Source organism: Anser anser (assembly GCF_964211835.1).
Source record: "Anser anser genome assembly, chromosome: Z".
Taxonomy (NCBI): domain Eukaryota; kingdom Metazoa; phylum Chordata; class Aves; order Anseriformes; family Anatidae; genus Anser; species Anser anser.
In genome coordinates this window covers 85,618,659-85,631,164 of record NC_139723.1, presented here as the reverse complement: position 1 = coordinate 85,631,164, position 12,506 = coordinate 85,618,659, and the positions used below count along the sequence as shown (strand labels likewise).

General features: G+C 55.7%; 1 protein-coding gene across 12 annotated transcripts in view; it reads right to left on the bottom strand.

The window, feature by feature from the left end:
• LOC310889060 (CBP80/20-dependent translation initiation factor-like) overlaps positions 1-12,506 on the bottom strand; it is a 138,963-nt gene that overhangs the window by 16,169 nt on the left and 110,288 nt on the right. For all 12 annotated transcript variants that reach the window (XM_083816044.1, XM_083816050.1, XM_083816041.1 and 9 more), the window contains one exon: positions 1,402-1,557. In XM_083816044.1, the coding sequence (XP_083672170.1) occupies positions 1,402-1,557 (156 nt within the window). The remainder of the gene's footprint in view (positions 1-1,401; positions 1,558-12,506) is intronic.

The window sequence follows — 12,506 nt, the reverse complement described above, 5'->3', positions numbered from 1 at the left end:
GGGTCCTGTTCTGGGCTGGCCCTGTGTGACAGGATGAGCTGAAATGGCAAAAACCAGCAGTGGCGACCCAAAAAGCCAGCCCTGAGCCATCGAACGGGAACAGCAAGAGTCAGGGTCCCAAGTTTATGCACGGCATCTTGGTATAATCAGTAAAAGCTTTTTACGGAGCTGTTCTGCAGCAAAAAATATCCCCAATATGTGAAATTCGCGTCCTTCAACGTGTCTTTAGATCGCCGCCGTGTCCCCACGTAGCGGCAAGACAACGAGAACGACTGTGACAGCACGGCGAGGGCAGACAGGAGTTGGGAAAAATCCTGGCAGGATCAGGGCTGGGCTGTGTCACGGCTGTGATGGGAAGTGGGGGAGAACGGGGGCTCTGCCAGACGCCAGGATCTTCCCGATGAGGTGACACATACTGCTGTGGGCAGAGATTTTGGGGAAGTTCCACTATTCTTAGCACCCCTCTCCCACCTCCTCCGCTGGATGCGTGTGCCTCATCACGATGCCCGGACACTTTCTCACTGTTACAGTCACTGTCTGTGAACTCTACCCACAGCATTACTGCTCAGGCAAAATGTTTATAGTGTGTTTGCATTCAGAGAAAACTTTCCATGCATGCAAAAAGTCATTACTGGCAACTTTTTCCCCTCTCCCTCTCCTTTTCTTGCCCAAGGTCTAGCGGAGAACTTATTTTGCAGCGAGTTATTTATGGCCCGACAGAAGTGCTACTGACAATTTGAGACTCTCAGCTCCAACCCTGGGCGATGAGACAGACTTCTGCCTGAGAAAGTCCTCTGCAGGCAGCAGCAGGGGACAAAACCACCTTTAAAACAGGATGGAGGAAAGTCCTCTCCTGCTCTTTTGAATGTCAACATTTCAGTTTCCTTTCCCGTTTCTCCCCAGTGAGGTTTTTGCTCCCAGCCTGAACTATGCTCACCTTATCCATCTCTGAAATGTCCCCAACCCTGACGGCAGGGCTGGGTTTACTCTGCCTTATGCGGTCCCCTATGTCATTACTCCCTCTCTCTTTCCTCCCCTCAGTCTGTCTCATCTACTCAGTTGGCTTCACTGCTTTTAAGAAGCTTTCTTAGCTCCTTCGGTGGGGATTTGCAGTGGTGGGATTTGCAAAACTCAACATTGGGTTTGCAATCCCAGTCATCGGGCTTTGCAAACCCTTTGACAAAAGGGTCCTGCTTGGGGCATGTGTTTTTTTTTTAGCAGAATTGCACCAGGCAGGAGGAGCCAAGTGTCCCTGCAGGCATCAGTACTCTTAGGGTGAGAAGTGTTTGTGTGGGTAAAGCAAACATCTGGGAATCACACAGCACGTATCTACGGATCACGGGCACTGCAACCCAACGGCTTGTCCCGAAGGTGGAGAAGGGAAACCTCCGAAGGCATTACCTCCCTGAGGCAGGTATAGATGGGGCAGACGAGGACTCGGAAGGGCTCTCCGGTGCTGCTCCTCATGGTGCCGAAGACCTCGCAGAGGAAGGTGATGAACCCCAGCCAGCGCTCCACGTCCCGCTGCTGCAGCTCCTCCCGCATGGTGAAATCCTTCTGCAAGAGGGACGGAGACAACAGGCTGCATCAGCAAAACCGCACCGCCAGGGGAGAGGCAACGGCTGTCTAGATGGAGAATTAGGAGGAAATTGAAACTCAGGGTGGGGGGAGGAAGACAGACAGACTGACTCTGTAGTAACAGCGGGGAGATTACTCAATGCCAGCGGAGTGGCTGGAATTTCAACACGGCCAAGCCACCAGAAGCAGGTACTGCAGAAACAACGCCAGCCTCTGCAGTGACTGCCACGGCCTCCCCCTGCCCGGCCCTTCCCCTTGAATGGACCTGGGGACTCTTTGCCCTGTGCACAACCGAAATGGAATGAAAATGACCGCGAGTGGCTCAAAGGCAGTGCCTGGGGGATGCGATGGATGCCGGTGGCTTGGTGGTCCAGCACCTCCAGCTGAGGTAGCTCCGAGCTGGCGTCGGGCCGAGGCCTTTCCGATGCGCTGCCTGCTCCCCGGGGTCTCACAGACGTACAGCAGAGCCTGTCTGCCTGCCCACACAGGAGAAGATTAGGGGAGCACACAGCTGATATTAAAAGGTCACCCTGCTCCCGAGCTGACGGTTGCCATGACCGAGGATTATGAGGATGACGTGTTTTATGGAGCAACACCAGGAGCGAACGAGCTGGGAGGCAGCTGCCTCCCCCACCGGTCCTCCAGCCAGGGAGGAAAAATGGGTTTGCCCAAAGGCAGGACATGAAAAGGGGTACGCGTGTGTCGGGAGCGTGTGGCAGCGAGCAAGGAGGAACAGGGGAAAGCAAATAAAAAGCTTTCCAGAGGGCACCACCACCACGTGGGATGGCACCAGAGCGTGCGCAGCGCTCGGAGCCGAGAGGTCTTCCCTGGGCCCTGAGCGATGCTGCGGAGCCTCTCGCATGACGTCCCACGTGCGCTCGCCTGTCTGTCTCCATAGTGACCTTTCCTCGGTATTAAAAATCAGTAGGCACTAAGCAGGGGAAAATCACAGAACAGGACAAGTTCGTTCTCAACAGCCCGTGCTCCCAGCACGGCTTGCGCAACATCTTAAATCCAGCAACTAAATAAATTACCCTGTATCTTTTTCATCTCAGTTTATTCCTGCTGCCCGAGACAAAAGGCTTTGCTGCTCCCAGTGCTCCAACCTGCAGCTGCGCTCTGCGGAGCCAGAGATGTAAAAGCCACCACACCAAAGACCGCTCTCATGCCCCGTACAACACACGGGAGCTGTTCCCTTTGAAGCAAAGGTAAGTAAAGCAGCTACCAACCAACGCCAGGCAAACGCGCAATGGTTATTTTCACGACACCACTGTATGCATAGAAGATCCAAGAAAGGAGCTATTTATACGTTTCACTACAAAAGGAACAGAAGAAAATATATTTGCATATGCAGGAAAAAGACTTGTAAAATACCCGAGCCACTTACTAACCAAACAGTGATGACTAATTCCTCTCTACACCCATTTCTATAAGGCAATTGCCCAACTGTGTCTGCGACTGAAATCAACCTGCAGCCAAACACTGCTGGGCCTCTTCAGGCTCTCCGGGGGAGTTTGCAAAGCTCTTCCTTTCGTTACTCAGCCGGTCCCAGGCTGGCAGTGGAGGAGAGATATTTGCCAGCTCAGGTTGTCACTCCAGGGTTATTGAATTGCTCATTGTGGAGTCTTCACTTGACATTTAATGGCAAAAAAAAAAAAAAAAACACGAAGAGAAATGTCCTCCTGACTACTGAGCAATTAAAAAAGCCAACGAGAGCATCTCGTGCCCCTTGGCTGCACCGAGGGAGCCTCCAGCCCTGCTCCTCCACATGGGCACTGCAGCTGGGTGCCAGGGCTCTTCCTCCACGCCCTGAGACCTCCCGTGCCCATCCTCCAGCAGGGGCCGCCTAAAAAGTGCCTGGGCATCACATATTTTGGGATCCCTGGTGCACACCGGGGAGTTCCTAGCTGCTCGGGACAACCACACCGGGCTTCAGGTGGATGAGCCAAGAACGGGCAGGGGCAAAACCTCCCCGTGGGTGTGACAGTCCCTCCACCTCCCCTAGAAGCCACCCTAAAGGAGCCTTGCAGGTTGGAGGAGGGATTTATGGTGCCGACGGGTGGGTTTGTTGCCAGCTCCAAGGCTGCCAAGACAAAGCGCGCCTTTCCTGGCTGGCGCTGGCAGGGTGCTGCTGTTCGCTGGAAGCAACCCGTGGCAGGGCACTGGGAAGAGAAGAAGCCTTTCCGTGCTATCAGCCTCAGGCAGAGCCTCAGCCTTGCCCAGAAGAGCCACCGTGACGTTCCCGTCGAGGCTGGGACAAGAAGCAGCCAGGGCAGAGTTACTTACGCGGCTCCGTCCGCTGCCGAGGGAAGCACGCTGAGCGTTTCAGCGACATGTCACCCCCGAACAACTTTACTTAACGCGGCGACGGCCACGTTGCCAGCGCCCCAGAACCCTCCCTGCAGCTGAATGACCCGTAACGTCCGAGACGGAAACCTCGGCAGGGCTGAGGCAGCCTCCAGCAGCAGACAAAGCGCAGGGAGAACATTTTGGGTTGCGTTAGCAAGGCTCTCATGCCACGGCTCTGCGTGGAAATGGGGGAAGCCTCGCTGGAAAAGCCATTAGCAGGCAGTCTGGGCACCTGCTTAGACAACGGGGCTCCGCCGCTGCCTCTGGCTGCATCGCTGCACCCTCGTGCCTGCTGTGTGCCTCTGCAGAAGGAGGGGTGATATGGGTTCCTTTGAAAAAGCAGGAAAAGCACCTTGCCAGGGGTAGGGATTAGGTGTTTTGGACCATGTCTGTCTACAGCCAGGAGTTGGGCTCCCCAGGAGCCAAACTTCCACGGCAGCTGGACTCGCCCTGGGCATGGAGAACGATTCAACCAGGTCCCCAAGGAGCTGGCCACCAAAACCGATGAGCTGGACCAAGGCAGTGGGAGAAGGGAAGAGCCACGGGGCTGCACAAGTGGAGACAAAACCCACGTCCCATGCTGCCGCATCCATCCCACAGACTTTTGCACAACTGAAGTGGAGCAAAACCCTTCAGAAACGGGCTCAACCCAGACAGCAGAGCCACTGCCCTGCCCCATGAACTTTATTTGCTCTGAAAATGCCTCCTGGAGTTATACAAAAATAACCTGTGGATTGGCCTGCCCCATGCTTAGGTGGTGAAGTCAGTGCAGTAAGCAAATTATCTTTCATCAGTTTGGCTGTATTTTTAAACACGAACTGTATTACTAATTTGGGGGTGCCCCGGCCCGTAGATAAGCTGAGTGCATTTACTGGATGACCTTCCTCCAGCGCCTATAGTTTAAAATAAAATGTATTTATACCAGGTAGCAGGACTGGCCTCGCTTCTCCGCCTGGTTTGGGAGAAGAGGTCATTAGGAAACCACGCAACAAGCAGGGGGATGGCAAGGAGACCTGCAAAGGGGCTCAGACAGGACAAGTTTGGGGCACAACCCAAAAGGCTGAGCACGTTCTTGATGCTGGGACCCTCCATGCATGAAGGGTAGCCAGGGGGGGCCCAAGCCCATGCACTGCAAGGATGGGCACACCCTCGGACATGCCCTGCATGGCAAGGAGTCCTGGAGCTGAAGCTCCTGCCGAGCCTCTGCCAGGAAGGGATGCAGAAAATGTTGGCGTGGGGGTTGCCATTCTTGCACCCAAGTCAAAGCCCTCTCCTCACCTGGATGCACCTCATGCAATGCTATTGCTTCTTGGCCCAGGCATGGCATCTCCTAAAGACCAGGCTCAAGCCCTGAGGAAGGAGAAAAACCCCTCCTGTGCTCCTCTCCCGCTGCTGGTGGGCAGCAGCGTCAAGCGGGACGAGGGGCAGCGCTGAATTTTGACCGTCGGACCTAAGCCCTTGCTCCAGCACCGACAGCTGCAGCCAAAACCCATCCCCGGGGAGTTTGCCACACTTTTTAAAGACGAGTCCCAAATAACTCTGCCCCAGAGCTGGGCCCACCGACGCATGGCTGGCTGTGTCAGCAGCGAGTTAGAGGGCAAAAGTTTACCACGGGATAAAAATGAGAGTTAAATTTAAGCATCTCCACCTTCTGATGGAAAAAAAACCTACACATTTGGGCTTGTTGCTCTGTAAACACAGGGCTCTTCCTCTGGCAGCTTTGCTGTTTACTCAGTCATTGTCAAGGAGGCAGGAAATACTGAGTCAGAAATGCTGCGCAAAAAGAAATATATAATACTTGGGTATCGGCGATCGGCGCTATATAAAAAGCCGGGAGAGGCTGTGCTAAATGCTTGGTCTTGCTGGCAACGTGCTACGAAAGGTTGGAGCCTTAAAGGGATGCGTGGAAAGGGCCTGAGATAAATAAAACGGGTCCAAGGAGCTCCCAAACGTGATGGCAGCAGAGGAGATGTCTGCTCCCTCCCAGAGAGGGATGTAATTTAAGTAATTCTCGCACTTACGTCCCGGCTTGGGTCGGGCTCTGGAGGCAGAGCTTTGGTTTTTGGGGAATACAGCCCAGCTAGATGCAAGACAAAAAGAAGAAAAAGAAAAGCAGAGCTCACAGCTTCCGAGCAGAGAGCAGGGCTTGGCAGTAGCAGCACAGGAGGCTGAGATTTATTTTCAGTCCTGCGTGGGCTCCCATCACCTCCGTACCCTGAATTCCCGGCTGGCAAGTGGGAACAATTTACTCATCTTCCTCTGCGCAGTGCTTTGGGGTGTGCGACTGAGACATGCAAATTGTGACAATTATTATTGCTCCAACAAAGGAGCTATTGACATTTAAAGCAGATAAACCCTTTAAATTACAGATGACACTCCGCACCCAGCCTTGCAAAGGTCTGGGCTTCACCCAGCCAGGAGGCATTTCCCTCCCACGGGCTTTCATCACGGCGTTTCCTCGAGCTGGATCCGCAGCCTGGCGAGCACGGACCCATCTCTTCTCGGGCAGATTTGGCCACTTTGGCAAGAGCAGCAAATGAAACCGGTGGCCTTCAGCATGGACCTGGCTTCTTCTGAACTGAGCGACAGTTCTACAAGACCAAAGATCCTGCAGCTGTTGGATAGACACACCTCGCGAGGAGGAAATTTTAGGGCTTTGCCTGCTCTTACTGCGGAAATACTGCTTATTCCTCTCGCATGGAATTCGGCAGGAAGGGGAAACGAAGGCTGGAAAACTCCCGGCTCTCCTGAAGGTTTGCTGGGAGATGCCAGGCACGCCCCCAGCATCAGCAACATCCAGGAATTTTAAATTCCTCGGCTGTTGGGGTACCTACCCAGATAATCACAGACTGCAGCCAACAGCAGCGGCGGGTACTTCCCATCTGCATTCCCAAAAGAATGCCAGCACCCCAAAACCAGGAACTGAGGGGTCACTTGAAACCCGTGCCCCCTGTCCCTCCGCCACCCCTCCGTCAGGTCCCAGCCCCGGGACCACCTGCGTGGTGTGGGTGTCTGACGGCTGCCTCAGCGAGGCTCGCGGCTCCTCGGTTAATTATTAATTCAGTCAAGTTTTACAGCACCCGAGGGGGAGCCTAATAACGGCTTCGCAAACAGAGGAGCACTGCTGTTAATCCGGTAGTTGCTGGAGATCCTGGAGCACCGTCTGGGTGGATGCTCTGGGGGGTGAAGTAGCCCCGTCTGGCCACGAGGAACAGCAAACACCATTTAGCAGTTGTCCTGGCGTAAGAAATCTTCTCTAATGAGCCTCCGAGTGGACACACGGGCTGCACAGAGGAGGCAGAGCGGGAGGGAGGCAGCCCACGTACATCCCACACCGCTCTCCTTTCCCCTCGCGGAGGGAGAAGCAGCAGCACTGAGATGCAGACGCCGTGTCCCAAGGGTCAGCTGCACAGCATCCCGTTTCGGCCGCAAGACATCAGCATCGTACCTCGATACTGCGGGAGCATTTCCTTCAGCCAGTTTTCAAGTGGGATAAGGCGAAGAGCACAAAAGGCGAAGAGCACAAACGCTCTGGAAATGGATAGAGAGAAGAGGTGGGGGCGTGCTGGGCGCCCCGATTGCTTCACCAGAGGGTGTTGGCCAACCCATCCTCCAGCGATACCGCAGTGACAGAGCTGTCTTCCTCCTTACTTAATTTTCTCTGTCGCCTTCCTACCCAGCCCCTCTCTGGGTTAAGGCTGGGCTCACGGACACCGGTGGGGTGCTGGCTCGGCTGGGTGACAGCAGTTTGTCACTGCTGCTGAAAGCCCTGCGTCTCCCACGAGCCTGGACCTGGCTGGGACAGCTCATCTGCATAAGGAAGGTCTCGGTGACGCTGAGACACACAAATTAATCGACTCGCTGGGTTGTCTTCAGAGCAGCTGGGGCACCCGTTTGACCTGACCCTGCAGGACACCTCACGGCAATGCCCGGAGGAGGCAGCTCCCCTCCGCAGGCTTGCTCCTCTGGGATATTTCGGAAGACCCTTGCCTTGCATTTCAGTCCCCACTGCTCCACGGAAAAAAAAGAACATAACTCTCCCCAGCAAGCATACATGGACTGCTTTGGATTGCTGTTATGGGGTCAGATGGTTCGGTGGGACTTCTCCAGCCCTCCTCCGTGCCAGGGTGAGGTTGGAGCCCCAACACCATCCCTGGCATCCGCTCAGGGGCCACTTCTGTGCCTGAAAAACCACCCATGCGGGTGTTTTTTTTGGGTCCAGCTGGAGCTTGCCAGCAGGCCGCATTCTTATTTTAAGCTCCACGCGTGCGACGTGGCCCCTTGATAATGCAGAGGTGCCAAGGAGTCTATGGGGACGGGCCAAGCCTGCAAAGAGAGCCATGGGCACCGCCAACGCCGCCGAGGGGGCAGGTGTGGGTGGGCGGTAGGGGGTCATTCCCCGCCACTCTGCTGTTTCGAGACTTTTAGGACTTTCTGCCTCATGGATACAACCAAAACCCGAGCTGACCTCGCGGCACGAAGCCGTGAGCGCAGTGCCGTGAGCAGCCTGCATCACATCCAGCAAACCGCGACGCTCGGGCGGATCGTGCCCCTGCTCACAAACCCCAAAAACCTCACCAGGTATGAGGGCTCGGGATCTCTGAACGGCCCCGTTCTCCCCAGACTGCACAAAATCCATGCCGTAAAAGTAAAAAAAATTGCGGAAAGGCTTGGGATCCCACGGGCAGCCAGCCAGCCTGGTCCGAGGATGGGATTTTCCCCCCGTCTGCCCAGAGTCTGAACCTTGCAGGCGAGGAGGGAAGCGGAGGGGACGGGGTTAACAGGCTCCCAGCCGGAGATATTCGAGGCACCCAGAGTTCGTGTAAAGTTTCATGCCGGGACCCTTTTCTAAATTCTTTTGGTCATGGGAGAAAACGCTGCAACTGTTTAGTCTGCAGGGAGGCGGTGGCTCTGGCCCAGCACGAGGACGTCGCTGAGCAAACGTGCCAGGACCAACAACCCCCTTATCTCCTCTGCCACCAACTTTTCACCCATCTCTCACCACCACGGCCAAGGGCACGGGCACGGACCCGTGGTACCAGCACCGGTGTCCTGCTGGTGAGGCTGCTCGGGGCTCCCTGGGATGGGGATGAGCCACATCCGACAGCCGGGGCCCTGAGCTGAAGTACCGCTCTGCTAAAAAGCGTCGCCATCCAGCTCTGTTTACACAAAAAATCGCAGAAAATCTTTCTTAGGGGGTAATGTTTACAAATCCTTTGAAGCCAGAGAGCTGCCACTATAGAAAATGCTGTTTTGGCTAACATTTTTTTTTTAAAGGACGTAAAAGGATCTGCTCTGCTGCCTCCCTGAAGATGTACACGCCCTACACACACTGCAAGCTGCCCGTCCGCGTGGGAAAAGCTGAGCTTATGGAAAGAGCCGGGCTGAAAAACTGCAGAAAACACGAACCACAGACCCCCTCGGTCCCTCCAAACTTTCTGTCTTTATAGACACGCTCGTGATTACCACGGCACATTCTGCAGTGTAACACACGGCGTCCTGGTGGAGCCTCTCCATAGGAGAGCAGACATCGGGGGCCGGGATGTTAGAGAGCCGTGGGGCAGCGCACCTCACCCCTAGGAGCGAGGCACGAGCAGCAGTTTTGTCTCCCCAGCCCGGCGCTATTCCCCTACCACCGCGGCTTTGTGCTCTGTATCCAGTTTCACTTCCTGGTGCTCCCGGACCGGAGGCGATATCGCTGCGCCGGGTTTCCAGCGCTGCTCCAAACGCTCCTCCCACCCCCCTGTTAACGAAATAACGTGCGGAGCAAGTGTCATAAAAAATAACAGGGGAAGAAAGAAAAGCGGAGCAATTTACCACCCGGGGAGGGAAGAGGAAGCGTGGGCAAAGCTGATCACACGGGTTTCGGGTGCTCAGCAAACGGGGGGAGGACGGGGGCTGCACGGGACGCAGCACGTTGCGCCCAAGGGTGAAACCAGAGGATGTGTCACGGCGGGGCGGCATCGTCCAAATGTCCTCCGCTTTCCTGTGTCCTCAAACCCGACCGCTGCACTTCACGCCGGCGTCGGGCCTCGTTTGCTGGCCAGGCGTGGGACACAACCTGGAACCCCCTCTACCGCATCTCATCCCTCACCTGCGCACACCGCACGCCCGGTCCCACCGTCGCTGCTGCTGGAGCGAAAAAACAACCCCGGGGAAATTCCCCGTGCCACAAATGCTTAAGGCAAAACAGCACCAGCGCTGCAGGGCTGCGGGGTTGGCAGGGGTGTCAGCTTGTCCTACGGAGCTTTTTGGGGGGCCAGCAGGGCAGCTGGGTGAGAGGGGACGGGGCCGCCTTCGGGCTCGCCTGGCCCCAGGAGGAGCTGGCGAGCTCGAGTCCCCGCAGGCCGTCTGGGCTTGCACAGGCATTTGACCTCGGCTCGCCGCAAGCCTGCTCTTGCAAGGCAGGACAGGGGGCGAGGGGGGGGCTGCAGGATGGTCCCCATGTAGGGCAATGCCTCGCGGGGTGCTCACCCCGAGCCTCCATCCAGGGGGTGCGGAGCCACTGCCGCCAGCTTGGAGCCACCTCGCAAGCTCACCCCTGTTTTCTGTGTCCCCACTTTGTGGCTGGGGTGGGGAGGACAGAACAGGCACCGGGAGCAGGGATTTCCCAACCCCGCATCCGCCAGCATCCCTCAGCCCCCTGGCTCAGCGTGGCTGCAGCAGCCTGACCCGGATTTAGGGGGGCAGCGGGGAGCAGATGGGCTGGCAGGCTGCTGCGTTAACGCCGGCTGAGTCCCGGGGCTGGCAAACCACGCTGCCGCGTCCCGGGGACGGATTCGAGCCTTTTGAGAGACAACGGGTCCTCCCTGCGACACAGCCGCGAGCCGATGCCAGCTTTTTAAAACTCCATCCAGCCTGGTCAAACGGAGGGAGAGAGACCCTGACGAATTTCTTTGCTTTGAGCCAATGGATTTTGAGGCTTTTTATTTTTTTATTTTTTAATTTTTTTTTCCCCACCTGCCCTAACAAAGCATCCAGGCTTTGGGGTTCCCTCTCAGCCCTGAGCATCCTCACCCCCCAGCAATGCTGGGAGCAGCCTGGGGGGCCTCTCCCGGAGGGCAGCGGCTGCCTGGATGCGGCCGGGGCTGCATGCAGGCTGCACAGCCCGCAGTCTCCACCTAGAGCCCGGCGCAGCCTCTGCTCAGCGCTGCATCCCTGCGCGGGGGGCTGGCCCCTGTCCCCTGTCCTGGCCCTTGGTCCCTCCAGGGTGACGGGGAGCCAGAAGGAAGCACACGCAACGTACTGACGGAGCAAAGGAGGCCACTGGTGTTTTTTAACCATGTGCTTGAGCAGCGCAAGATAAAATCTTACCGGCGCAGTGAATTTTGAGTCAAATACGCTCTTCTTTAAACTCCTACGGCTTTTTTTTATTGCAGCTCAGTCCTGCTTTCTAATCGATCTCTCAAACAGTAAACTACGCAGCGCCCTGCTACCCGAAACCGAACACCTTCCCCAGGCAGAAGAATCGGTGAGACTGCAGCCCCTGCTGCCTGGTGCCTGGGGGCTCCTGTCTGCTTCCCGGCTTCCCCAAAGGATATTTGTTGCCTTTTTCTTGCACACCACTAAAGCCCCACATCCCAGTCCTCAGCCCACCGTTAGTTTCCAAAAAGTGCTGATCCCTGGTGCATCCTCTCCCTGTCACCCCACTCCTCCCAGTTCTCTCCGCTTAGAAATGGGAAAGTTGGAAGCACACAGCCTGACTTTTAATCCGGGGCTCCCCAATAACTCCCAGACCTGCCTGGGACCTTCTGCGAGCAGCTCCCGTAACGCCAGCACACCAGCTCACTGCCCAAACTTGTGCAGGCTGCATTGAGCCCCAATGAGGATGCAAAACAGAATATTTCAGAATGGTGGCGCATCTTCGGAGACACTCCAAGGGGAAGGGAAGCGTGGCGAAAGCGTGGCTGATGCTGATCCTGCTGGGACTGCCTGCATAGCTTGCACACGTGTGCAGCACACATATACACATATACACACTACGGATATATGTGTGCATTAATTTCGAATTGCCTTCGAATTCCCTGGGCATAAATAAGACAAATCCCACCTGCCAAGCTCTGGCTACAGGGATTTGCATCTAGGAGGCAAGTCCCACAGCCATGCACAAAACCAGGACAGTGCTGCCAAGATCAGTGCAGAAACGCTAGTGCCTTTCAGCATGAACCATGCATATTGCTTCCACGTCCCTATTACCACTGCACCCACACACGTCACCATCTTCGGTGCCTTTATCCTCCCAACCCAAAAAAGTGCTCTCACCACTGGGAGGTTAAGTCACTGGCTCGGATAAACAGGGAGCCTGCAGGAGAGGAGGAATTTCAGCTCACTCCACCCAAATCCTTGTGCTCAGCAAGGTAAGTGGTAATTAGAATCATCTAGGTTGGAAAAGGTAATCAAGGTAATTAGAATTAGAATCATCTAGGTTGGAAAAGACCTTCCAGATCACCAAGTCCAACCATCAACTGTCAGTCGATTCTCTGGTACCTAATGCCTCAACACTTTTATCCTGAGAAAGGATTCAAGCTAAACTTTACTCGTCTGTCCTCTGCCTGGGCTGCCAGCAACAGGTTTATGAG